This window comes from Gymnogyps californianus, chromosome 3 (genome assembly GCF_018139145.2).
Source record: "Gymnogyps californianus isolate 813 chromosome 3, ASM1813914v2, whole genome shotgun sequence".
Lineage (NCBI taxonomy): Eukaryota > Metazoa > Chordata > Aves > Accipitriformes > Cathartidae > Gymnogyps > Gymnogyps californianus.
Window position 1 is genome coordinate 14,045,691 of NC_059473.1, and position 27,293 is coordinate 14,072,983.

The window sequence follows — 27,293 nt, forward strand, 5'->3', positions numbered from 1 at the left end:
ACAGAGCGGCCTGGTGGGATGCCCTGTCTGGGATGTGGGGCTGAAGGGCCACCGGGTGGGATGGTGGTAGTGGGGAGGGGACCTGGAAGAGGGGACATGGGGACATAGCAGGCGGGTCCTGGGAGAAGACCTAGGGAGGGAACCCACGAGGATGTGAGGGGGGTTTATGAGGGAGCTGGGTGGCCGGGACCGGGGCGGAGAGGGGCTGAGGGGGTCCTGGGGAGGGACTGAGGGGGACCGAAAGGGACTCAGGGAGGGGACCCGGGAGGACCGCAGAGGACCCGGCGAGGGGATGGGGAGGACCGAGGGGCGGGGGCCGAGAGGAGCGGAGGGAGGGACGACGGGAGGGGGCGGCAAGGGGCCGGGGCCGTGGCCGGGGGGGGGCCGGGGGAGGGGCGCGGGGCCAGCGCGGCCGGGGGGGCCGGGGGCCGTTAATCCGGGGATTGGGAGCGCCCCCCCGCCGGCCCGGGGTGTGATTGGAGCCGGGGCCGGCGGCGGGACGATAAAAAGGGCGGCGGGCGGCGGTGCCCGCTCCGGGCCGGGCCAGGCGGCGGCGGCGATGCCGGGCCGGGCGGAGCCGTCGGGGGGACGCGCGGCGGCGGGGCCGGTGGCGGTGCCCGTACCGGTGGCACCCGGGGCGGCGGCGCGGCCAGGCGGCGCGGGGCTGCGGGCCAAGGGCTTCGCCATCACCGACCTGCTGGGGCTGGAGGCCGAGCTGCAGCCGCCCCCCAGGCCCCCCCCCGCTGCCGCCGCCGCCGCCGGTGGCTACGAGGGCGGCGGGGCGCTGGGGCTGGGGCTGGGGCTGCTGTGCGGCCTGGGCGGGCCGGCCGCCCCGTGCCTGCTGCCCGCCCCGCTGCCGCTGCTGCCCGCCCGCGGCCCCCGCCCGCCCCCCGGGCCGTCGCCCGCCGCCCGCCGCCACAAGGAGAACATCTCCGGTGAGCGGGGCCGGGGGCGGGGGCGGGGGGGACCGCTCACCCGCGCAGGGGGACCCCCGGCCGGAGCTGCTGCCGGGGCTGCCTCGCACCTGCGGCCCCGGGCACACGCGGCGGCGGCGGCGGCGAGCATCCTCCCGCCGGCCCGGGATCGGCCCCGCGCTCTCCGTCCCGCCGGGCTGCCGCCCCTCCGACCCCCCGGCAAGGGTGGGCGCCGACCCCCTGCCCCGGGATAGCGGCACCGGTGCGGTGCTCCGACCTCGGCCGCAGCCCTGATGCCGCCGGTTCCTGTGGGAGGGGACCCTTGCCCCGGGCCCTCTCCCCGCGGGCAGCTGGAGCCGTGTTTTGGGAGCTGGGTTTGGTTCCCCCGGCTCCCAACGGGAACGTGACTCTTCCCCTCCCGCATGCTGCTGCCAGATGAGGACAGCCTGTCCGGGGACGCCAGCGACCTGAAGATGTCCACCTCCCAGATCAAGAGGAAGAAACGTCGGCACAGGTAGAGCCTGAGAGCAGGGCTGTCCCCATTCTCACCTCTTCGCTGCTGCCACCAGCCTCCCGCTGTCCCTCTGGTCCCCAGGCTGGGGCGGTGGTTGTCCCCAAGGGAGCAAAGAAAGAGAAGGGCTGCAGCTGGGGTGGGGGAAGGATTTTCAGGAGGAAAACCTCAGCGGGGAGGGGGCTGCCAGCCCCGCTGCTTGCCGTAAGGGTCTGGACTGTGTCACAGGATGCTCTCTCCTCTCGGCAGGACGGTGTTCACAGCTCACCAGCTGGAGGAGCTGGAGAAGGCTTTCAACGAAGCTCACTACCCCGACGTCTATGCCCGGGAGATGCTGGCTGTGAAGACGGAGCTGCCAGAGGACAGGATACAGGTAAGTGGCTGCGCCAGTCCTCTCTCCCCGTGGAGTCTGCGGGCTGCCGGCGCCCGGCTGTCTCTTCTGCTCTGTGGCCAGTGAGTGCAGGTGGTGGGAGCGTGGTGGCACGGAAATGATGCAGGTGGTGGGAGCGTGGTGGCACGGAAATGCTGCAGGGCGCTTGGTGGGGGGCGGCTCAGCTTCGTCCGCGGCACTGAGCAGGCTCCAAATGGAAATGCAGAAGCAGGGGACGGAGCTGGCCCCGACAGCTGCTCACTGCCGGCAGCTCGGCTCTGTCCTCCAGACACCCAGCTCAGGCAGGAGCTGAGAGCAATTCAGGAGCTGCTGGGCCAAGCTGTGTCCCACTAGCTTGCTCACTAACTTGTCCCTTTGAGGGACACATGGCATTTTAGGGCCTGATCCTGCCCCACTGTGGAGCAGCTCATTGGCTTAAGAATGGGGTGGTGCTCTGGGCAGCAGCCAGGTTGTATCTACACCCCTTGAGCCTTCAAACGCAGGAAGGGGGTGGGGAGAGGGACCTGAGCACTCTCTGTCATCATTGGTCACTGCATTATGGACCCCTTTTTCTGGAGAGATTGGTGCTCCATGCGGAGGCAGCACAGGGGCCCTGCGGGCAGGTGGAGCATAGGGTCACTTTGGCTGGGATCACCCTCCTGTGTCACGATAAGCCTCGTGTAACGTGTGCTCCCTCTCCCCCCCTTCCTCCCCTCTCTCACTGACACCCACATGTGTGCCCTCCCTCAACCCCCTCCCCACGCACCGCCCCGGCCGCCCTCCCGCTGCCGCCTGCGCGTCCACACCCTGCGCTCGCACACCCAAACCCTCCACGCAACCCCATGGCTGCCCTTTTGCCCTGGATGCATGCTCCCCTGTGCCTGATGGGCCCTGGACGCCCGGCCGCGGGGGCCATCTCCTCCCCAATCCCACCCCTCCGTGCTCTCCTGGCTGTTACCCCTGAAGGTTTGGTTTCAGAACCGAAGAGCCAAGTGGCGGAAGCGGGAGAAGTGCTGGGGCCGGAGCAGCGTGATGGCTGAGTACGGCCTCTACGGGGCCATGGTGAGGCACTCCATCCCTCTGCCTGAGTCCATCATCAACTCCGCCAAGAGTGGGCTGGTGGGATCCTGTGCCCCATGGCTGCTGGGTAAGTGGGAGCTTGGGGCTGGGAGGGTCAGGGGGCAGCTGTGGAGCAAACCGCCCTTCCTTTTTCGTATGGCCATCCTTGCCTTTTCCCAGAAAAGAACGGGCCTTGACCATGAGCTGTATGCAGGCTGCCAAGTGCCCTGGCTTTTCCACTCCCTCCTTGCAAAGAACAGCTGGGAAAGGGAAAACCTTTTACTGCCGTATCAGACAGGTGCCTGCACGTGGTTAGGTATTGCTTTCTAGTGCTAGCAGCCAGTGTGGGAGTTGCAGGGCATCTAGGAAGTCATCACCCTCCCCCCGAAACTGAAGATAATGCTACCTCAGAGCTACGCTCTGCTCACACACAGTCCTACACTGAGGTGGCACTCGAAATCCAGGCTGGCATGGGCCGTCACAGCACCCCTCTCACTGTAAGTCTTCCCCGCTGCAGGGGATGTACGGACCAATTCTGCCACAAGCCATCTTCTCGGGCTGCAGAGAGCAGGTGGCAGGGCTCTGGATCAGGAAAGGCTGGTAGCTAGCATGAGTTTTCTTCAGGATGCAAGCGAGAGCTGAAGGAAGCAGCAGGAGGGCAGGAGGTGATGCTGAGCCATCCTGGGCAGAAATAAGCAACTGGCGCCCTTGGCTTTGCTCTCTCCCCTCTGCAAGGCATGCACAAAAAGTCCATGGAGGTGAGCAGGAAAGCGGAGAGCCACGAGAAGCAGGCAGATGGCTGGCGAGCAGAGCAGGAGGAGGAGGAACTCAAAGGGAAGCAGGCCAGTTCCCAGAGGGGCTCCGACAAGCTTGGCCCTGCAAAAGATTCAGAGGACACAGCCATCGACCTCTCCAGGACAGCCAAGCACGAGAAGAGGGGCGTACTGAGACAGTGCATCAATGGGGATCCCCCCATGGAGCAGAAGGACAGGGACCACTGAGCTTGGGCTGCCCCAGAGGAGGCCAGACCTCACAGCTTCCTGGTGAGATAATAATATTTATTGATTTTTTTTTTTTCTTAAATAATTGAACTTTTATCTGAATTCAGGGCATTTTAAAGCTGGGCACACACATCCCCTTGTCCCCTCACTTTCAAGCTGTTCACTTCTCAGCAGAGCCAGGGTGGAGGGTGGGAGAGGTGTCCCAGTGGGGCCAAGAGCGGTGCGAAAACGAGACCGCGTGGTGGTCAGCATGAACCACTGCTGGGGAAGAGCCACCCTTCCCCTCTGGGCTGTGAACACTTCCCCAGCTAGCCAGGAGCACAAAGAGCAGCAATGCAATGGGAGTCACTCCCTTCTCAAACGCGCGGGTACACAGACGGTGCAGGAGTTTACAGACGCCTTCTCTGAGCACTTCCACCCCTGCACAGTGCCCATGTGGCAAGTCCTTCCGCTTTGAACACACAATTCTTCCACCTCGAGGAGCAACAGGGTTTTTAAACATGGTAGGGTTCATCCTCAAGCTGGTGTAACCTGACAGACGTGCTGGTTTATACCTCCTGAGGATCTGGCCTGCCAATGCAGCCTTATCACTGGATTCACACTGTGTAGCTTCCTTAACTCATATTTGGGAGAAGGGGGTAAAGACATTTTTGTTTATGCAATGATTTTGTACACTCTTGAATGTTATCTGCCATACTATGCATAATAGAACAGACCTTTTTGAAAACCAAGCCATAGTACCCCAGAGCAATTAAACAATTTTGTGAATTGACATAAGAAGATATTTTGTAATTGTCTGTAAAAATGTGTTAATGTCAGAGGTGTTTCTTGGTTGTCCTATATTTATGTCTAAAAGCACTTTAGTCATCTGGATTTTTGAATGTGGCTCTTCCTGTTTTGTCCACCATTTATTTATTACACATCCATAAATAAAATCGTGGTGTATCTTTGGTTTTCAGGCTCTGCATTGCAATTTGTACCTTCCTTTGGCACATCTCGTGGTAGTTGCTAGCTTTGAGCAGATCCTCCGCAGACTCGTGCCTAAACTGGCCTGAACAGCTCTGCTGAGGCAGTGTAGCTGTTCCAAGGGGGCAAAGCGAAGCCCTCATGTTTGTCCCCAGAGCTGAGGTCTAGTCCAGTGGCCTACACATGCCAGGTGCCAGTCAAAGAGCCAAACCATGGCTGATGGGTTAGGAGATGGTCCAAAACAGAGCACTCAGCCAGTTCCTGAGGGAAGTCATGGGGAGAAAGTTGCTCCATTCTCCCAAGGGTTGTTGAAAATCCTCCTCGATACAGCTCAAGTCTGAGGTTCTTCACTGAAATGTCTGCTGCCCTGATGGCAGGAAAGGTGCTCTGCCTCTTGAGTGTCTGTGCAGTGCTCTCCTCCTCCTCCTCCTGCTGATCTTGCTGCTTTGGAAGGTGCAGAGTGGGGCCCTGTGTCCCCACATCTCTTGTGGTTAAATACAAGGAGCAGCTGCTCGCTTGGGCTAGGTGAACGCATGGTGGGAGGTACTGCTGGGAGCACCTCTGCCTCCCGGGGAGGCACACAAAGCAGCCGTGTGGTCCCAACCACACAAGCACCCCTAGCAAGGCACAAGGGTGTTGTGGCTGTCCAAGTGCTTGACTCCTGGCTGCGACAGGTCCTCATCTCATGGCTGGGCTGAAACGGCCCGTGCACACGCCATGACAGCTCTCCTGGAACACCTCCAGTTTCAACTGCTGGCCAAAACATAACGGAAAATTATCAAAAAGTTTTATTAAAATCTGAGTAATTCCAATTTGGAAAGTTTCCTAATACAGCTCAGGGCGTGTGTGGCCATGTAACGATGCTGTCACCTGTCCCTGCCTGTGCTGCTGGGCCTGGCTCCTTGCACACAGGCAGCCATAGGCTGTGCTGGGCGGGGGGAGAGCAGTGGGACACTGGCTGGGAAGAGCAGAGCAATAAAAGTGGCATCTGCAGATTTCCCGCCTTTCCCCTCCTCTGCTTGGCCAGGCCCTGCTGGGCGGGGGGGAACATATGCATGGCAAATACAAGCTTTGCAGCAAAAAAAAAATGTTTCACGGGGGGGCCGTGGGGAGCATGGTTCAGGGAAGGACCAGCCAGGGCTTATTGCAGCAGCAATTAGGCTCACCGAGAGCCGAGACTTAGCACATTGGAGGCCTAATCCTGCCTGAGCAGCATCTGCAAACCTTTTATTTGGGCCGTGCCACACTGGCACTGGATGCCTGCAATCATTTTTTTTTTGCCCTGCCTGTGTGCAGATGGCCTGGCTCTTCGCTTTGTGCTGGGTGCAGCACTGCAAGAGCAAGCACGTCACCACCACAACTGCTGCAAAGGGAAACACCACAGCCCTGGCCCCACACAGGGTGCGGACAAGTCTTCTGTTAGGGCCTGGTGGGCTCCCAGCTCTCACCTCACACTGAGAAGAGGGAGTCATGGGAAGGGCTGCTGGCCTGAGGCACTTTCTGTGTGCCGGGAAGTAACCGCGGCGTGCAGCCAGGTATGCTGGGGCTCAGACGTGCCCTTGCTGCTCCACTCACAGGGCGAGAGCCCAGGGAAGGCCGAGTGGAGGGAGGTGCTGGTGGATGACAGCGACTGCCCAAGGCTCAGCTCCCGGTTGCCACCAGGAGCTGGTGGCAGGGTCTGGTGGGGCAATCCTCGGAGCAGGGACAGTCACTCGCCTCTTAGCTGCCTGCGCTAAGCCTGGCAGGGAAGTGCTCGCTGTCCTCCATATGTCGCTGCGGTTGTAGTGGCAGTAGGAGTAGGGCAGCACATTCTTCTTGTTGTTCCTTCAGATTTGGTTCATCCTGAGATTAGTGGTAGCCAAACGCAGCCACGGCTCCTGCCAGTGCTGGTTCAGTCCAGGGCTGGCCACGACAGTGTGACACAAGAAACGCTGACTTATGGCAATGGCTGCTGCTTGTGCACGTCTCCACTGCTGCAGTGGGGTTGCCCATGCAAGACCCAGCAGCCATCTTGGTGACCACACCAGGGCCTGGCTGGCATGAGCTTCCCTCTGTGAGGGGCCCTGGGGGTCCCTCAGCCACAAAGGCTGGGTTTGCTTAGGTGGGAGATCCCTTCAATGTGGCTCAGGCAAGAGGAGTCGGTAACATCAAAGCCACTGTTCAGCAGCCAGTGCTGCTGCAGCCTCACTTCAGTTCATCTGGGCTGCCACCTGCCCTGGCACATCCAGATGTTTTCACAGCGCCATGTGTACAGTGCCAGTCAGGGACTTAAGCAATCCGCTAAACCAATCATGGGAGAAGGGACGAGGAAAGGGAAAAGGGAATAAAATGAGATTATTTTGGCATCTCTCGACTTTTACAGGATTGGAGGCTGTCTGTCAGGCATGGACGTCCGGGGGCTGCAAGGAGGCGGTGCAGGTGTCCTGGTGATGGGTCCAGAGCAGGCCAGAACAGAGAAGGCTGCAGGGCTGCATTTGCGGAAGCATCTTAACGGTGCCATTTCTGTACAGCTTAGTAATATTCATTGCTAACTGGCATTTTGTCTCGGCCCATCCTCCCAAGCCACTGGCTGAATTTTCAGACTGGGAGGTTAGGAAGCGAGTATGAACGTTTTGTAAGCGCTCCCCCGTGTGGAGCTGGGCGATGGAACAGTGAGCAGCCCAGGAACGGGGAAGGCTGGCTGGAGTCGTAGAGGTAACCAGAAGCCTCACTCCTTCCCCTCAGTCCAACACACCCCTGTCTACCTGTGGGGCAACATGCAGGGCTGTCTGGATGCAGAATTAAAGAATCCTACGGGGGTTTGTTTTTCATTACACGCTTCTTGGATCACCAACAGGCACTTGGTACAATGAGCAGCCCCTTCCCCAGAGCAAGCCAGGTTCTGGCAGAGGGCATAGGCACTGATCAGAGGCTCTGACTTCCTCCAGACTGCTCCTTTCCCAGATTAGTTCAGCACTAACACCAATACAAGTACATTCTTATGAACTAAGTGCACGTATTCAGCCCGAAAAATCTCACCAGGTTGGCACTGGCGAGGGCAACCTGTTCTGCTCTGGGTGCGTGCCGTTTCCCTCTTATTCCACGTTCTGCTGGTGCAAGGCTCAGGGAAGGCAGTGCAGCAAAGGCCTCACCCGCCTTTTTGGCCCGATTCCCCCTCCTTCCCACCTTCTGCAGCCTCTGGTTGCGGTCCACGCTGGAGCCTGAGGAGGACGGGGCGGGTGCCACCGCGCCGCTCTGTGCCCAGGCCGCCAGCCCTCGGCGGCAGCTGGGCCGGGGAGCGAGGCCTCTGCCGCCAGGCGAGGTGCCGTTGCTGGCGGTGCCGCTGCAGCGGGGGCAGGCGCAGCCTGGAGGTGCCGCTGCCGCCAGCGCCGCTCGAAGCGGGGCCGAGCCGGGGCGCTGCTGAGGGAAAGCAGCCGCTCGGCGCCCGCTCTATGGTCCCTGGCCCCGCGGGGCCGCTCTGCACCGCTGCTCGATGGCCTTGGCGGAGCGTGAGGAGGCCCGGCGGGCCGCCCCGCGCCTGCGCGCCGCGCCCTCTCTAGCCGCGCGGCTCTATGGTGGCGGGGCGGGGCCGCGCCGGTCCGCTCCGCCCCGCCCCGCGGCTCTATGGCGGTGGCGGTGCTGCGGCGGCTGGACGCCCCGCCGGCGGAGCTGGCGCCGGCCACCGCGCTGCTGCTGGCGCCGCCGCCGCTGTGCGCGGCGCTGCGCGGGCGGGGCGGCGGGCTGGTGCTGGCGGTGCGGCCGGCGGGGCGCGGCGGGGCGCAGGCCGTGCTGCTGAGCGCCGTGGCGCTGGAGGCGGGCGGGCGGCGGGGCGCGGAGCTGTGGCTGCGCGGGGCCCTGCTGCGGCGGCTGGGGCTGGCGGCCGGCCGGCGGGTGGCTGTGTGGCCGGTGCGCCGCCCGCCGGCGCTGGCCTGGGTGCTGCTGGGGGCGGCGGGGCGGGCGGGGCGGCCGGCGGGCGGCGCGGTGCTGGTGCGGCGGGGCGAGGCGCTGCCGGGGCCGGGCCCGGGGCCGGGCCCGCTGGTGCTGGAGGCGCGGCCTGCGCTCCAGGGGTTGCTGGGCAACGGCACGCGCACCGCCCTCGCCCCCCCGCCGCCCCCGCCGCCGCGCGAGCCCGCGGCCGGCGGCGCCCCCTGTCGGCGCCCCGCCGCACCGCCCCTCGTCTCCCGCTTCGCCGCCCCCGGGTCCGGGGCGGCGGCGGCGGCGCCGCGGCTGCGAGCGGCCCCCGGCGGCGGGGCGGGCGGTGGCGGGGCGGAGGTATGGGTGAGCCGGCGCGGGCTGCTGGCGCTGGGGCTCTTCCAGGGGGAGTGGGTGCGGGTGGGCGCCGAGGGGGCGGCCCGCGAGCACCTGGCGGCGCTGCTGGCCCGGCCGCCGTCCTGGGAGTATCCGCGGGCCGCCCGCCGCGGCCCGGCCGACGGCGCCGCCCTGCTGGCCCCCGCCCTGGCCTTCAACTTGGGCTGCGATCCTGCCGCCGCCGCACACCTCCGCCTGCAGGTGAGCCGGGGCTGGGGCCGGGCACCCCCGGGGGACGCGGAGGCCTCTGGGGCTGGGGGTGGCAGCGGCGGGGACTCACGGTGCGCCCTTTCCCCTCTGCAGAGGTACGAAAGATCCGGCGCTGCGGATGGGAAAGGCAGCCGGTCCGTGCTGTCCGTGCCCCCCTTCGCCAAGGAGCTGCACCTAGAGATCGTCTGCTCGCCGGCCTACAGTACCCGGGGAGGCTACGACCGCGTCCTCTACAAGCACTTTGAAACGCCCCGGTGAGCTGCACGGGGAGGACATGCATTTCTGTTCATGGGGTGTATTCGTGAGATGCACCCTCGCTCTGTATTTGTGGCACCCAGATCTGATACACACTGATGGTGTGCATAATCAACACCTTAATGCAGATGCTGAGTAGTTTTAGAGTATCAGCTTGTACCATCTTCTCCTCATGAGTGTGCTTCACTTGCATGCAACACCTCTTGGCCTGTCCTTCAGAAGTCATCTTCAAGTCTCCTTCCTTGTGATCTACCATCCACTGCTGAGGGCTCCCAAGTGCTGCCCACAAACCTCCATTCTGGGGCATGTTCGTAACCCCAGTTTTCAGCTTGGAATGAAGTTGAGTAATCGGGAAACTGGATGTGTTGCCATCTTCTCTTATGACACCTGCCCCCGAGCCTTTTTCATTTGGCTGTCGAGGCTTTCTGTTGGAATTATACTCAGCTGTTCCAGGGATAAGGAGGCTGTTTTGTCTGGAAGAGATGCTCTTTAATGGCATCCGTCTTCTATACCATTCCCAGAAGGTTCCCCTTAGTAGTCTGGATGCGCCTACTTGCATCCAGTGCATGCTAAATCTTTAAGAGGCTATTTATAGTTTTATTTACAGGAAAGGAGTGAGTTGGTGTGTATAGCTACATTCTTTTCTGTAAAAATGCATATGGTATGGGGCAGGGAGGACACACGATCAGAAGGATTTCCTCTCTTTCACTGGTGAAACTCCCTGGTTTTTTTGTAGGCTTGTCCAGGAGGGAGACATCCTATGTGTTCCAACATTTGGATATGCTGAGTTTTTAGAAGTAAATGCAGACAAATTCCTAAGGTAGGTGGCAACAAACTGTGGCTCTATTACATGGATACTGCAAGAGAAAAGATACTTTTCCACTATTGACTCTCTTAAAACAAAACAGTTTATTCCATTCTGATCTGTCCCTGGAGTTTAGAGTTTATCTGCCTCTTATTTTAGGGGGAAGAGGGAAATGATTTTGTTGGATTATGGAGGGCTGCAGCTAAGAGGGAGGCCTCCCTTAGCTCACTCAAATAGACATGGAGGGAAGAAAGGAAAAAGAGAGAGAGAAACTGATGGGGGAAAAAGAATGAAGAGGAGGAACGGATGGCCTGAGGACAGCCAGTGCCACATAAAGAAAGCAAAGTGGAAGTTGGGCTTGTCAACGTGTGACAAACAACAAAGTGTGAATATAAGCCTTTACAGTTCATGTTAGAATAACTTTCTGTTTGGCCACCAATTCTGTCTTTATTGGTTTTGCTCATATGGCTTTGAAACAGTTCTGTGCTAAATGAGAGAAAGTCACCTTTGTATCAGAGTAGGGGTGCTTGCAGCGGGATTTGGCTGGTGTTAATATAAATGCTTCAGCTGTGTCACTTGAGGGAATTGCCACAGGTAACGGAGGTGTGCGATGCGAAGAATTGCCTTGAATTGTTCATGCAGGATGTACCTATGACATGTTGTTACGCTGCTCAGTTCTGCTATGTATTTTAAAATTTAATAGTTTTATACCACTGCTACAGTGAGTACTTTCTAGGCTGTTTCTCGGAGGGAGGCAGGACCATAGGAGTCACAAGGCTTCCGTTTGTGGACTTATGTATTAGCCATGCGGCAAGCCAGAGAAGACAGCAGGGTTCATGGGACCTAAAGAGCTTGGAACTGTGTCGGTGTGCAAGTGGTACAATTACTCGGAGGGTGGAGAAAATCCTGGAGGAGACCTCTGCCAATCCCTTAATCTGTCCAGTGGGATATTGTCGTGGTTTAACCCCAGCCAGCAACTAAGCACCACGCAGCCGCTTCCCCCTTCCCCCTCCCAGTGGGGTGAGGGGGAGGAAAGAGGGGGGGGGAAAAAAAAAGTAAAACTCATGGGTTGAGATAAGAACAGTTTAATAACTAAAGTAAAATATAATACTAACAATAGTAATAATGAAATATAATAATAATAGTAATGAAAAGGAATATAACAAAAAAGAAGGGGGAGGAAGGGAAAAAAACAAACAAACAAACAAAAAAACACCAGTGATGCACAATGCAATTGCTCACCACCCGCTGACCGATGCCCAGTTAGTTCCCGAGCCACGATCCGCGCCGCCCCGCCAACTCCCCCCTGTTTATATACTGGGCATGATGTTCCATGGTATGGAATACCGCTTTGGCTAGTTCAGGTCAGCTGCCCCAGCTATGCTCCCTCCCAGCTTCTTGCACACCTGCTTGCTGGCAGAGCACGGGAAACTGAAAAGTCCTTGGCTGAAGATAAGCACTACTTAGCAACAACTAAAACATCAGAGTGTTATCAACAGTATTCTCACACTAAATCCAAAACCCAGCACTGTACCAGCTACTAAGAAGAAAATTAACTCTGTCCCAGCTGAAACCAGGACAGATATCGATGTAGGAAGAAGAGTTTTTCCTGTGAGGTGTCCAAGGCAGGATGCTTGTAAGGCTCTCATGGTATTTGGGTGAGTCCTAGTCTGCAGCCTAGAGGACTCTGCGCTGTAAGGTTTTATATGCTGCAGGTGAATCTCTGTGGAGTTGTAGTGAAGGAAGCGATGGCAGAAGAGAGAATGTCTTGAGCTCTTAGATGAAGTAAGGTTAGTACAGCCGTACTTGTGGACTGAAGCCACCAGCAGAAGCTGTAACTGTTGACAGTCCTGTTGGTTTGTCTAGCCAGACAGCACAGTGGGGTCCGTAAAGGATCCGTGTGGGCCCTAGGGGAGGGCAAGAGTATCTCTGCTTACCTGTGCCTTTCAGCTGTCTTCTTGTTGACAATTGTATTGTTCCTGCCTTCAAGATCTTGACTGAGCAATTTAGACTGCTTGTTTTTTCCCTTAGGTGGCCAGAGCTTTACTTCAAAGTGAGGAAGATTTTAGGCACGGTGGAAGGCGAGCAGTCTGAGGGTTACCTGGTGGACACCCAGAACACCTCTCTCTATCTGGTAAGATGTCAGTGGAGAGCAGGGAGGGTGTACAGGAGATCCGAGGCTGAGGTTGCACTACGGATGACAAAGGTGCCTGTGGAGGCTTGTGTCTCCTGCCATTGAAAAATGGCATTTCAGGACAGACTTTGTCACTTGGTACCTGTCTTTTTTCTCAGACGGTGTTCCACAGAGTGCTATTTTCCCTTCCTCACAGGTGGGTTCAACAAACAGCGCTGTCCCATCTGCCCCAGCCTATAACAGCCATGAGTTCTGGAGCAGTTTGTCTCCTGCTGGACTTTCTGATGTCGTGAAGCAGCTCTGTGATGCTCTTCGGCCTCACCTGAACAGTCGGTGAGTTAGAATTCCTTCTAGCAAGCCCCGGGAGAGCTGGGACTCTGCTCCCTGGTCACTGGGAGAACTGCCTCTGTGTTACAGGGCAAGTGCACTGAGCGGGGCCGACAGCGTTCTCCTCTCAGGGCCAAGCGGTAGTGGGAAAATGATGGCTGTCAGAGCTGTGTGTAGCTGCCTCAACCTCCACTTCTTCAAGGTAATTTCTCCTGTGGTCAGTTGATTGGTGGATGTACAACATACAAAGAATTACGGAAACGTTCTTTAAGTTAGCCATACCAACACCCCTGCTGCAACTGTGACACGAGCCTATCCAGAAGCTGCTCCCATGCGCACATGCAGACGAAAGGAATCCGAGTATGCTGAGCTTAGCAGCTCGCTCTGGCATGGATTATGACTGCTGGTGGGCAGAACCTCAGAGCAACCATTTGGATCAGCCTAAAGGTCTGTCTAGCCCCCTGACCCGTGTCTGAGACTGGCCAGTAACAGATGCTCAGGAAGAGAGCATAAGCATGAAGAGATGTTTCCTCTGGTGTGTACCCTCCAGTGCTCTGGAATCAGTAATTTAGAGATCTCTTGGCCCAGGGGGTGCATTTGTACCTTTTTTTACTGACTTGCTATTATTGCTGTCAGTCTGATGTACTTTACAGATACCGCAATACACAGTTGTATTTCAGCAGACTAACTTCCTGTCATTTGATAGGGCATTGAGTTGATACTACACCCCAGAGGGTGACAGTAACTAAACTATACTGAGAGAAACTGGAGAGGTGATGAGGGCAGGAATTGCAGTGGTATTGGGTGTTATCAATTGTCCCCGCATAGGTTGGGCAAAAGGCATGTTGGAAAGTGAGGCAGAGATGATGCTGAGATCTTCTCTAGCTGGGTGGAAAGCCTAGAAAAGGAACGCAGCCCTTGGTGTGATAACGGCATGTGTGCCAGATCTGGTTCAAAATCTCATGGCCTGTAGAAGAGCTGTCCTGTAACTGTGTTCACATTCACCACCACCCCCCTGCCCCAAGAGCAAAAAAGCCCCCAAATCTTCCATAGCAGTGCTTGGCTTCTGAAAGGGGAACAATATCAAAATGAGGTTTCTTTAGAAAGAAAGAATTGTCCAAGATAAGAAAGTGTTACATCTGCTGTGGAGGTGAATGAGGGACACTGTGCCACAGCATGAGGCCACTGCATAGATCGTATTGGGATGGGCTTGAGAAAAGTAAATGGAAGACAAAACAGATGAACAGCAGCGTAAGGACAGTCACTGAAAAGAAGAGGCATTCTTCAAGGGGCACAAACCTGTAGCAGGTTAGAGTGAAGGACAGAGTTAGCACACTCTGGAATGACTTCACTACTTGTGAAGAATCCATGCAGTTTTTGCAATGGGAAGTCCTCCTGTAAACCTTCAGAAAGTTACTTGGAGGTGTTACCAAGCATGTGGGGAAGGCAACTTGACCAACACAGTCTACTTGGGTTTTGAAAAGGCTCTTTGGGAAACTGAGTGGCGGTGGGATGTGAGTGAAGGTCCTGGCATGCATAAAGTGCTGGTTAAAGGTTGGGAATGGGATGGCAGTAGTTGGTGAGTCTTCACAATAAGCAGCAGAGCTCTGCAGGCACCTGCAGTGGGAGCTCAGAAATGACCTGGGAAAGGGGGTGAGCGGTGATGTGATGGTTTGTTGATAACTAAGTTATTAAAGGTAAGAGAAAAGGGAGACAGTCTGTCCTTGGACTAGAGGAGAGCTTTAATGAGACCAAGTGACTGAGCAGTGAAATGGCAGGTAAAATTCACTGTAGTTGGTTTTACATGGAAAATGATAGATTTCAAGCTGACTGTCACCAGTCGGTATCAAGAATTTGGTTTTATGTCAATGGCTTAATGAAAACTTGGGCTCTGTTCTCCATATATGTCAAAAATCAGATCATATTTTAGGAAACAAACTCGAGAGTAGATGCTGCTGCTGTGCAGATCCATGTCTTGCCACAGTTTGAATATCATGCACAGTTCTGGTCTCCCCATCGCAAAAGCGTAAAGCTGAACTGGAAAAATTCAGAGCAAGACACTGGGGAAGATCAGGGGTCTAGACCAGTTTCTGTGTGGTGAACGGCTGAACAGGCTCTTCAGTTTGAAAAATAGAGAACTTAGGGAGAGTTTGATAGAGGTTTACAAGATCTTGAGTGGTCAGCAGAGAGTGGAAAGTGTTTATTTTTCTCTGTGCCAGCACGAGGCCTGGGGCTATCAGGTGAAGCTAGTGGGAACAGGCAAGCTAAAGGAAATGGTTCTTTGTGTAGGTAAGAGTATTTGGAGGAGAAATCTACTGTTATGAAACCACATCTAACTGGGAAAATCCCTTTCCGTGGGAATGGTAGGTGCCTGGAAGAGTTCTGAGGGGGGACGGTTATATGTGCTTACCCTGATCTTACTCTTTCTTAAGCAGCCACTTGTGGTCATGCTTGAAGATAAAATAGCGGGCTAAATGGACTCTTGGTCTGAACCAGTACAGCAATTCCTATGTTCTTACAGCTGTGGCTGTACTGGGTAAGCTTCGTGGCCAAAATGAGGCCTAGCCCCTGTCTCTGTCCAGCTCTGGAGGTTCTGGGCACCAAGGCAGTCTCCACTGACTTATTAAAAATACTGTTTTCCTTCTGCACGCCTCTTGTGTTCACTCTGACAGTCTGCGTGTATTCTGCAAATGCTTTAATCTCCTTGAATCTGTAGGGTTATGTTTGCAAAAGTGAGGGGATTGGAAGTCACATGGTGACTTTTCTAGGAGAGTTTCTGAAACTCTGAAAGGACTTGGAAGAAGAAGAAAGATGGAAAGAAGAGAGCTGGAAGCTTCCTTTTTGTGGAAGGAAAATACAGGCTTGCTCCTTTTTTGTGGGTATTTTTAGAGTAAACTCATAGAAAACAAGCTGAGCATTTTGGATATTTGAGTTTTCTTCTTCTATTTAGAAGTTGGATCCTGTTAAGTTGACATTACTCTCTTTAACTGTTCTTTTCTATCCAAGTAAAGCCATAACAGTGGGTCAGTGGGGAAGGTGGATACAGCCTTGGCCAGCTGCTGTGCAGCTCATCTTCTGGACATGATCCTTAGTGGTGCTGAGCTCTTACTCTTCTGCAGATGTGCCATAGCTCTTGGGATCCAGTACAAGATTGCAGAGACTTCACAGTACCTTCAGATCCATGTATAGGATGTGTTTGGGAGCACTGTGGCACTGCCATTTCCTGGCAGGTGGCCTCAGGTTCTAGCGTGATGTGCAAGGCTACAGCTCTGGCTTTGGCCTTGTGTGCTGCTTTTAAAGACTAACACTCTTACTATTGAAGCCAGAGGTATTTGCTGTCCATCTTATTCTCCTATCCCAGCTTTTACACTATCCCCTCCTTTTCTCACTTACTGCAATGCTTACATTACCATTCCAGCTTCTCTTCCCTTCCTCTGACTGTTCTGCCTGCTCTCCTGCCAGGACACAGTAATTCTTCCACACTGTAATCTCCACCACTTGACGATTAGCAGTTTTTTGTCCTTTCTCTCTGCCCTTCTGTACTTGCGTACAGATACTGCTGCCATTTGGCTGTGCCTGCCACAACCCTAACTCCTGTTTTTTTTCTATAGTACACAGAGACCAGGAGTTTCTCTGCTCTCCATCCCCGTCCTTACCCTTTATGTCAGCTCTTGCGGCGTTTTCTCTGCTCCAAGCTACCCTTTCTGAGGATGAGGCCCAGGGAATCCCAGAGATGGTTTGGCTCTCCCTGCATGACCTCGCAGCACCAGGAGGCAGCACTGCCTGTTTCCAGCAGCATTCAAGCTACTGTTCAAGGCTTGCCAGTCACCTCTCCCTTTTGGATGATTTCATCAAGTGTTTGCTTTGTAAACAGTGTCTGGACCTCTAGCCATCTCTAACTTTTTTTTTTCACGCCCCTTACCTTCTGCCTTCCTCTTGTACTTTGAGCCTGTGTGGCACTGAGTTGAACAGTTTCCTGAGCCTCCCCCTCCACTCTTTGTACTGTTCCTCTGAGACACCTTGTTCTCCCTGTCTTGGCCTCTTCCACAGCACTCCCATCCCTTCCAGCTTAGGTTGCTGAGCTGTGACATCCACTGTATCGACTTCTTCAGTCCCTTGGCCTCACCTTTTTCAGTCGAGACCCGGGGCAGGACCCCACCTCACCTCCTGCAGAGAAGCAAGAAACAGCCATTTTTCCATGCTAGAGAGTCCTGAATGTGTCTGTTTTGAATATGTCCTGAATGTGTCTCTGGGAAGCATCCACTTAGATCTCCTTTCAGCTGTGAATTGCCCGCAGAAAGCTTTGTGGAAGTGAACATTGTCCTTGGGTCCCTCAGCTGTCCATGTTGCAACCGCTGCAGACTGTGTATTGTGTGGTGTGTCTCGCAGGTTGATTGCATTAGTTTGTGCAGTGACACCAGTGGAGCCACAGAGGAGAAAGTACAAATGGCCTTCGCCCAGGCCCGGCAGTATCATCCGTGTGTGCTCCTGCTGAAAGACATCGAGGTGCTTGGCAGAGACCGGGACAGGCTAGGAGAGGATGCCAGGGTCATCGCTACTCTGAGACAGCTACTCCTGAACAGAGACCCAGCACTGAGGTATGGACCCTGCACATTTGCTGTGGGCATCTGAGGTGATTGTTTGCTTCTGCCGTTCCTAGGGCAGCAGTCACCATTACATCAAGGTGACTGATCGCTAACGTGCCCTGTTTTATTTTTAATCCAGTGGAGTCTGTCCCAGACTTGCTTTGTTTACTTCAGAGGGCCCTTGTTCTTCCAGCTTAGTGGCAGAGGGAATCGGGAAGCTTTGTTGTCTGAAGCTGGTTTCTGAGTTGTTCAGATGAGCAAACCTGGCATGTTTCCTGTGAGGCATGCCAAGGGTCACAGGGGCCCCGGAAGGGAGCTGCACCCCGGGATAATCTTGAGGCTGATGGCAAGTACCAGGGCGCAGGGAGGGAGACATCAGGTGAAGAAATAAGGTGTCATTTGAAGGGCCTTGACTTGGAGACAGAGCTCACAAAGCAGTTCAAGGGCAAGCTGGAGGAGAGTGGCTGCAAGACACCTTGGCCAATATGTGCGCATTTCTCAGAGGAAAGGCTAGCCATTGGAGAGTGACTTAGTGTGGTTGATGGCAGTGTAAGAGGGAAGCTTCCATAGAGCTGAGACCATGCGCTGTCCCTCTTTTATCAACAGCCACCCTGTCCTGGTGATCGGCACAACCTGCAAGCCCCAGGATGTTCTTACAGACGTGCAGACTGCTTTCCTTCACGAGGTGAAAATCGAAGCCCCTTCAGAAGAGCAGAGGAGGTCGATGCTGAGCATGCTGACTGCCAGTCTGCCTCTGGGCAAAGAAGTGAGCCTATCCAAGCTGGCCCGCAGGACTGCAGTGAGTGAAACCACACCAGCATGTGGAGATGGGCAGGCCAGGAGTGCTGGGCCAACCTTCCCTACCTGGCCATGGAGAAAGGGGGCAATTCCCACAGCCCAGTCAACTTCTTCAGTGGTTAACCCTGGTCCTCAGACATCAGCTTTAACTGCAGATTTCTGGTGCCTAAGGACTGCACACCTTTTGCAGAGGTGTTGGCTGATGCTCAGCTCTGCTAGAAGACAGAGCCAATAGAAAAAAAAGAAGCTAGAGCCTTTAATGAGGGCACAGAAGCTCAAAGAACAGCTCTGCGAGGAATTTTTCCCCATACACCTTTTATGGCCTAGCTGGAGCTATGGTCAGGGACTGAACTGATGCTGTTTGTTTCCGCATTCACAGGGTTTTGTGCTGGGAGATTTCTGTGCCTTGTTGTCCCACAGCAGCCGGGCTGCTTGTACGCGCATCCAGGCCTTGAGGTAGCACAGGCAACAGGGCAGGAGGTGGGGGAGGGCAGGGGCTGCAGCCAGCCTGATAATGCCAGGAGTGGGGCAGAGCCTGAGTCCTTCCCTTCTCTTTTCTCGCCAGTTTTCCAGGCGGACTGAGCGAGGAAGTGGAGAGAGATTTTTGCACTGCTGGGTTCCCGGTGCTTGAGGAGGATTTTAGCGTTGCGCTGGACCAGCTGCACGACGCCCATTCGCAAGCAGTGGGAGCCCCAAAGGTAGGATGCTGGGGCAGAGGAAGGGGGGTTGGTTCTCCAGAGCTGTATGGCTCAAGATACCTCTCGCAGACCTTGCCAGATGGGGCTGTGCTCTGGCACGTCACTTCCTGCTGTGTCCTTCCACGTATTCCCCCAGCCTTGGGTGGCAAATGGTCCCACTGTGGGCTTTCCCCGACTAGTGCTTTTCACCCTCTTGGCTTTGAATTTGGTCAGGGAAGCCCTTGCTGCTCTAATTGGAGACTGCTCAATTGGCTAGTGCCATAGGGGTGCCAGCTGCGTAGCTCAGCCTTTCGAGAGGCAAAGGCATCTGCAGTCTGGCTGCCTTGCTGAGGTCTCTCCAGCCACCTGGCGTATGGGAACAGAGAGGCTGGGGCACAAGCTGGTGAGGGAGTTTCCCCACATGTGTGAGAAGCCTTATACTTGATCCCTGGCCTTGGACACTGCTCAAGCTGGCACAGGCTTTTCTGAAAGCCAGGCAGTTTGAAGAGCTTGGGGGTTCTTCAGGGGAAGGGACATGGGGTGTCAGAGAAAACCAGCAGAGTCAGCTTCTCGGGAGGGACATGATCCGCCTCTGGCAGCTCGGCACCCAGGGAAACAGCATTTGGGGTGACTGTTTTTGCTGGGTAACATGGTGTTAGGACCAAGCGAAGTCATCAGAGCCTCTTCTCCATGCCCTCGACTGCGAATGACTGAGCTCAGCACAGGACAGGAGACACTGGCCTTGGAGTAGTTATTCTGGCGCCTTCCCTCACCGCCCACTTGCAGTCCTGCCCTAGCAAGATGACACCTTGCTGGTGTCATCATCCAGGAGCTACTCTGGGACTTACTTAATTCATAAATTTACTAGAGACTGAAATGAGCTCTGCTTTGAGGCATTTGCCAGGTTCACTATAAGACAAACAATAACCGTAGAGCATGCTTGGCAGCGAGCTGTGTGAATGGGAGCTAATTTTGTTTGTATTTTACATTCCTTTATCAATTTCTTAGTAATTGGCTGTGGTTCAGAAAGCCTATTAGCAGACCTGGATACTCTCAACATACATAACTTCCAATTCCCTGCTTGCATTTTCTGGTTAGTCACACATTTGTTTGCAGTTACAGCTTGAGCCTCCTAGAGAGAACTAATTTCAAACCTCCAGTTGCTAGCAGTGTCTGCAACATGTCCTAGACTTATGATGTTGTGCCCTGAAAGCAACCTTGCTGCAGTTTTCCAGCTCCCATGCTGATGTCTGTAGAGCTTTTTCTAGTGAGGCAGTGTAAGCAAGAGTGCAGGGGAGAGGGCAACTCTTCCATTCATCAGCACTGAAGAAGGAGGGCCTGTGACCTTTTGCTTTAAAAGACGTTTTTTTTTCTGGAAATCCTTATCTTGTCTGACCTGATTTTCCTGGTGGACTTGCTGGACAGCTGGAGAAATAGCATGAGATAACATCAGCTCAAATAGCTAAGGAAAGAGAGCCGAATTGGCTGAGGGGGAAGGAATTTTGCTCTAGCCTATTTTTAAACTCCCCATTTGTGCTGGCACCTGTTCCCCACCCTGCCAGCAGCTGGGGGGAAGTGTTTTGGGGCTTTGCTTTCTCTGCGCGTTCCCAGGAGAGCTGCTCTGACTCTCAGGAGGATCTGTCATGCGGACTGTGGCATTCCTGCTATTTCTAAAGCCGTGAGCAGAGCAGCAGCATACTCCAAGATTGTTTTGCTCAGCATAAAATAACAAAAGTGACATGGCTCACCCCTCTCAAGTTTGCTATCTTTCCTCTCTTTGCAATGATCCCTTGCATGTTTGCAGTTGACACCGTCCCTATCTATTTCTTGTAATCATCCATGGACTTTGTTCTTGCATCCCCCCTTTCAAAAGCAGCTAGTTTTCTGTACAGTGTCCTCCAGGATGTCTGTCTCTCACATCCTCCTTCACATGACAGAGGTCCTTGTAGCCCAGGTTTTGTTGCTCTGGTGTGAAGCCCTTGCACAGTCTCACCACCCTGGGGGACAAGGTGCCCTGAACAGAAGTAGCTCATAATTGCTAGGTCTGGGTTTCTTTTTTTTTTTTTTTTTCCTTCCTTCCCTTATTTTTACGTTCCCTTATGTGTCCTGAGGGCTGTCTGCAGCAGGACGCTCTCCCCAAAAAGCTGCAGGCAACCCTGGCAGATACTTTCCCTGTGGTATTTTTGCTGACAGGTGATATGAGGTGAAACAGAGGATTGGAGATGAGGCAGGACACTTCGAGCGCAACTTGCTTGGGGACATGTTTGTTTTTCCCATTGCAAAGCTCAGGAGAGGGGAAATGTGGATGCTGGGGGATCCCACGGCCAGGATGGCTGGGTGGTGCAGTGCGGGGCTGACTTGCTGTGTAGCCAGACACAGCTGACGGCACAAGAGGCTGATGACTAGTACCCCACTGAAGCAAGAGCTGCCCAGGCATGCTCGGGGCTCAGGAAGAAGTGCCGACAGGGACTCTCCCTCTCTTGGCAGATCCCTTCTGTGTCCTGGCAGGATGTTGGTGGGCTCCAGGAGGTAAAGAAGGAGATCCTGGACACGATCCAGTTGCCCCTGGAGCACCCGGAGCTGCTGTCACTGGGTCTGTGCCGCTCTGGTCTGCTGCTGTATGGGCCTCCAGGCACAGGGAAGACCTTGCTGGCAAAAGCTGTGGCAACCACGTGTGCCATGACGTTCCTTAGGTGAAGAGTGGGGGGTCACGCAATGGGACTGAATTTCTCCTAGCAGTGGATGGGCATGCTCTAACTGGCTCCCTCTTCTCCCTGCCCCACAGTGTGAAAGGGCCAGAACTCATCAACATGTACGTTGGGCAAAGCGAGGAGAACGTGCGTAACGGTGAGGAGATGCATCCTGCTCCTGCATGTGGGAAGATGGGGCTTTTCTGTGGTACTGGAGGGAAGGAGGTGGTGCTTAAACTCCTCTTCCCAACTCCCACCCACAGCTGCCAGCAAGGGCACGAACCCAGCTGTCTCTTACACCCAGTCTGTTCCCTGCCTCACTACAGCTTCCCCTCCTGCTCTCTCTGCTCTTGTGCCTGGTGTTCCTGATGGGACAGCAGCCCCTCAGAGACACAGCTGAGCCTCGGGGCCCATCATGCTGGGTGCTGTCTGCCCCCACTCCCACTGAGCCCCTCAGGCAGGAGCAGTTGGTGGTGGTGAGGTAGTGGGCAGCTGGTTTCCATCCACAGCTCTTCCCTGCTGGTGACATAGCAGGTCCTGTTGCTGTTGACTGTTCCTCCAGGTCTTTCTCACCTTTTGTGCTGTTTTCTCCCAGTGTTTGCCAGAGCCAGGGCAGCTGCTCCCTGCATTATCTTCTTTGATGAGCTGGATTCCCTGGCCCCAAGTCGTGGGTGGAGCGGAGATTCAGGGGGTGTCATGGACAGGTGAGTGAGCATCTTGCATCCTTGGGACAGCAGCATACCTGCCTCAGCTGGGGGGATGCACAGGATTGCCCTGCAAGGCAGAGTCCATCCCAACTCTCTCTGCTTTTTCCCTCCCTGCTCCCGTCAGCTCCTCTGCATGGCCTGTCTCCTCTCTCTGGACATTAGTACTGCTGCTTGCATTGCCGCAGATTCCCGATGGCCTAAGTTTGTTGTGCAAACATTTGGTTAAGACAGAGTCTCCCCCAGCTCCTTCTGTGGCTGCCAACTGCTCCCTTTGGCCTCTCCGAGGTCATCCTTCACACCCCTGCCGTGCTCTCCTCCTATTAGCTGCTGTTTCCCTGTGGTGGGAAACCTTTCAGCTGCCTCTGGTAGAAACCCAGAAACAGGTTCATTTCCCCCGGGCCTCTTCTGCTGAGCTGATAGTCCCCATCCAATCTTCCTCTCCGTCCATGAGGGGTTCTGCAGAGTTTTCCAGTGACACCATGTGCCCCCGGCGTCCATCTTCACACACACAAATGAGTAGCTCTGGAAGGAGCTGGATATGGTGCCCACTGGTCGCCTCAGGTGATCCCAGAACCTAGTGGAGATATCACCATTGCAGGAGGTCTGTGCAGCACTGAAGTACTGTGCTGCCAGACGAGCTTAAGCCCCGTGGCCACAGAACTAGATCTGCAATGTGTGCCCTTCACCACCCTGAGGACTGGTTGGCAGTGTCACTGGCCTGCCAGGGTGTCCCCAGCATGGACTGATAGGGCAGTCTTGCACCTGAACTTGCTGGGCAGTACCACATAGCAGGGAGAGTTAGGACCAGCTAGCACATCCGAATGGGGAACCTGAGCCATAGCCATGCGTGCCTGCCTATGTTTGGTCTGTGGTGCCAGTGTCTGATGTAAGTGTAAGCACGTGTGGCCATCCTGGAAGGGTTCAGAGCCAAACACAGACCTGAAGGACTGTCTTGGTACCAGGGGTTTGCACTCACTTTGTAATGAGCCCACACGCTCACTGGCTATGCTCAAACAGAGAAGTCTGGAAGGCTGTATCAGGGCTCTTCAGGGAAGAGAAATATGAGCTGAAGTCCAAGACATGGACCTGCCAGTGGCCTCACTTATTCCTCTTTTCATTTGGTGGCTGAGGGTGACAGTGGGTGACTTGCCAAGGCCTAGTTGTGAGCGTCCTGTCTTCCTCCCTGCAGAGTTGTCTCGCAGCTCCTGGCTGAGCTCGATGGCCTTCATTCCACCAGAGAGGTATTTGTCATTGGAGCTACGAACAGGCCTGACCTCCTGGACCCAGCTCTGCTCCGGCCAGGCAGGTATGTTGCATCTTACCCTGCCTTGCTCCAGGGTAGTTCCCCGGAGCTCCTCAGGCAGTGATGAGCTGGACTGTGTCCCCACCATGTTCCCTCCACAGAGACTGTTTCTAAAGCCCCCTGGCCCTGGCTTGTTAGGAAGATAGGAAGCCAAGAGGAGGCCAGTGCCTATGGCTGTAGCAGCAGCACAAGATACCACTGCTTGTTGTCCCCCACCACTCTGGTTATTGCCCCAGTAGCACAGCAGGGCAGTAAGGGACCTGCTGTGGCACCAAACTGGTGGGAGGAATTGGTCCCCCAGGGCCTGTTCTGCAGAGCTGCCCCCAGCCTGTCCTCATGCCTGCGGCTTGCCCATCCTGAGGCAGGACTTTGTATCTGCTGTTGGACCTCACGTGGTTCCTGTCAGCCCATTTCTCCAGCCTGCCCTGGTCCCTCTGAAGAGCAGCCCTGCCCTCTAGCACATTGACTGCTTCCCCCGCAAGCTTTATATCATCCATGAACTTGGCAGCAAAAGGAGCTGCCCCAGGGCCACCCTGCAGTTTCTGGTGCACAGGGCTGAGCACCAGTGGCAGATTTGTCTTGGCCTGTTCTCAACTGTCTCTTCTCTCTGCTGACAGGTTTGACAAGCTGGTCTATGTGGGCATAAATGAAGATCGGGAGTCGCAGCTGCAGGTGCTGAGCGCCATCACCAGGAAGTGAGTGACCCTGTGCTCTCACAGCAACCTTTCACCACCCTCCAATGGGTCACAGCCTTCCTGGGGTTGATGCGTAGTGTGCTCGAGCTTGGCTTCATGTCACCCCTGGGGAGCACTGGAGTCACTGACCCACAGCCAGCAGGTAGAGGAAGAGGATGGGGCAACTTCCAGAAGCAGAATTGGGGCTGGTTTTCCTACAAGATGAGAGCAGCTCAGCTGGCTGTCCAAGTGAAGGGGTTGGTAGAGTTCTGCAGTCACCATGCTCACATGCTCTTCTTGAAGAGCTCAGCCAGAACCTAACAGTGTGATGAGACTGCAGCGCAGCAACATGGCAGGAAGCTCCCATTTGCTTCCTGCAAGAGTTAGCACATCTCCTGCTGTTTGCAGGTCCAAGGGTGAAGACAGCTCTGTTCATCCCACTGCCTCTCCTCCTGCAATGCTGAGGGGTGTTCAGCCTGTGCTGTGTGTGTCTTTCTGAACACTGGTTGTGTGGGATCACCAAGCAGCAGGGTTTGGCTGCTTCCCCAGCTACTCTGAGCTCCTGAGAGCATCTCTGGAGGGAAAAAAAGCAAGCCCTGCAATTCAGGTGCAGAGGTACCACCCACCACAGCTGGGTGAGCAGCTGTGAATCTGCCTCTGCAGGGACTTTCTGTCATGGATAGCTGTGATCCCTGCTGCCTTTGACAATAAGCTAGCAGGAGAGGTGAGAGCGTGGGCTGGCTGTGAGCATCTTTTCACACCATGTGGCTTAGCAGCCATGCCCTCCAGCACTATGCTGTTGTTCATGCTGAAGGAGGCTCACTGTCTGCAGTATGCCTCTGATGGGATGGTTTGGTGTTACAGCGGTTTGTACTGTCTGTAATTAAACATGTTCTTATCCAGCCCTGGCTGTAGGCTGTTCCCAGGCATGTGGAGCACTTAATTTCTCTGAGTGAGAACTCTAAAGTTGCCTTTGATCCTACTTAGCAGGAGAGAGGACCTTGCTGCGGAGATGTTTCAAAGAGAAGTGACTGCGTTGAAAAAGCAACCAAACCAACCCCTTCTTTGATTTTTTTTTTTTTTTTTTTTTTTTTTTTTTTGGAGCATGCAGAGCAGAGTCCAGAAGTGGCTAAACATGGGGCCTCCAATTCCTCCTGCCCAGTCACATTGGCTGCCGCGTCTCTCCTGGTGTGTTTTTTTTCTGTGGCTTTTACACCTGCAGTTTTCTCTCTTGACAGGTTTAAACTGGATCCTTCTGTGAATCTCACCGCCATCCTAGAAAAATGCCCGACTCAGCTGACAGGAGCAGACATCTACGCCCTGTGCTCAGACGCCATGATGTGTGCTGTCAAACGCAAGGTGGAATGGATCGAGGAAGGTAGGAGCCTGGCCCCTGCCTGTCCCATGTGTTGGGGCGGCCCAGCACAGGGGCAGAGAGGAGAGTTACCACTACTGGTAATTGGGCTGTGTGAGAAGAGCCTCGGCGGCTTTGGGACCACGTCTGAATGCTAGGCTCTGGGTTACTGGCAGGCAGGCAGTTTCTGCAGATGTGATCATCTTCACCTCCAATACTTGGCCCCAGGGGGAAGGAGAGAGAGACACGGGTTTTCCTTCCAGTCTCTGGTGGCTGGAGAGGGGGCTGTTGGATCTTGCCAGCCACCCCTGCGCTTGGCTCTCAGCCTTTTCCGGTTCTCTCTCTCATGCAGGGCTGGATACCGAGAGCTCTGCTCTGATCCTGACCATGGAAGACTTCCTGCAGGCTGCTGCGAGGTTGCAGCCATCAGTCTCTGAGCAGGAGCTGCTCCAGTACAGACTCATCCAGCAGAAGTTTGCTGCCTGCTAATGCTCAGCAGAGCTGGGACTGGAGGAGTGGTGGGGACAGTGTGTTAAGGGGTGTGAGAGAACAGGCACAAACAGGCACCCACCTGCTCTTCTCTGATATCTCCTGGGCCCCCTTCTTTCGAGCTTGGGTGGAAAAAGTGGCTGTGCAGTTTCTTGAGCCAAAGCCTGGTGGAAGCAGTGTTCTGCTCAGCCAAGCTGGTGGTAGGTTCTGTAACGGTCCCTCACATCTCAGGGACCACTTTGTGGCTGCCGGGAGCATACCAGGGTATCCACAGGGTGGAAGCAGAGTCTCATGGTTGTGGGCAATGTAGGCGTGTCTCCATGGGTGACAGAGCATTGGTGGGGGAGCAAGGCCCAAACTGCACCCAGTTTGGCAGCAAGAGCAGGGCTGGAGGCAGTTGCTTGGTGGGGTGTCAGCCTCCAGTGAGGGGTGCTGGCCAGAGGGCAGGAGGACACAGGGCACTGCTGCTACAGCTGGCCTGGGCTCGACATGGTCTCTCTGAATAAATACAGCTTTTTGGCACCAGGTATTCGCTGCCTGGCCTCAGGTCTTTGCTTGCTGATGGTGTTTGTGGGCTCAGGAAGGTCCCTGCGAGCCCCTGGGTGGGCTGGGTGTTGCAGAGAAACCATTGTCCTGCAGGTAGAGGGGGGAGCACACCCATGAACCGGGCTGGGACCACCCTCGTCCGGCAAAGGTTACCAGAATGGCTGGAGCCCATGGCAGATGAGGAGAGGCTGAGGGAGTGGCGTTTGCTCAGCTGGGAGCTGAGCTCCCTCTGCAGAGGGAGCCCAGTTTTTCCTGGAGGTGCTGGGCAACAGGACAAGAAGCAATGGGGTCAAGTGGCAGTAAGGGAAATTGCCACTGGATACTAGGAAAGACTTGTCACAGGGAGAGAGAGGGCTTCAGCCTTGGAAATACTCAACCCTTGGCTGGAGTAGCCCAGAGCTGCCCTGTCTGTGCTAACCTGTGCTGCATGCCAGTTGGCCCAGACCCCCCCCCCCCCCCCCCCGCAGCCTTGTTGCAGCTGCTGGGCACCATTGTGTGTGCCCTGCTTCCCAGCCTTTGCCAAGGATGCCAAATAAATCTGCACTTGAGCTGTGCGTGGCAGCCAGCTGGCCGGCAGCTGCCTCTGCCAGGTCCCTGCAGCTGCTGGTGCGGCTCGTGGGCAGCCCCATG

General features: G+C 55.4%; 2 protein-coding genes across 2 annotated transcripts; both read left to right on the top strand.

Annotated features, from left to right (window-relative positions):
* Nucleotides 1-559: 559 nt before the first annotated feature.
* Nucleotides 560-3,896, top strand: VSX1 (visual system homeobox 1). The gene is made up of 5 exons (XM_050894449.1): nucleotides 560-935; nucleotides 1,350-1,428; nucleotides 1,675-1,798; nucleotides 2,762-2,942; nucleotides 3,590-3,896. The coding sequence occupies exons 1-5, from the start codon at nucleotides 560-562 to the stop codon at nucleotides 3,853-3,855; spliced, it is 1,026 nt and encodes a 341-aa protein (XP_050750406.1). The 3' UTR covers nucleotides 3,856-3,896.
* Nucleotides 3,897-8,424: 4,528 nt separating this feature from the next.
* On the top strand, nucleotides 8,425-26,800 carry PEX6 (peroxisomal biogenesis factor 6). The gene is made up of 17 exons (XM_050894776.1): nucleotides 8,425-9,309; nucleotides 9,412-9,572; nucleotides 10,310-10,393; nucleotides 12,410-12,512; nucleotides 12,709-12,845; nucleotides 12,930-13,041; nucleotides 17,229-17,437; nucleotides 18,032-18,224; nucleotides 18,603-18,679; nucleotides 18,789-18,921; nucleotides 21,388-21,593; nucleotides 21,686-21,747; nucleotides 22,186-22,294; nucleotides 23,487-23,603; nucleotides 24,218-24,295; nucleotides 25,513-25,652; nucleotides 25,981-26,800. Exons 1-17 carry the CDS (start codon nucleotides 8,425-8,427, stop codon nucleotides 26,115-26,117), a joined length of 2,943 nt encoding a protein of 980 aa, XP_050750733.1. The 3' UTR covers nucleotides 26,118-26,800.
* Nucleotides 26,801-27,293: the final 493 nt, after the last annotated feature.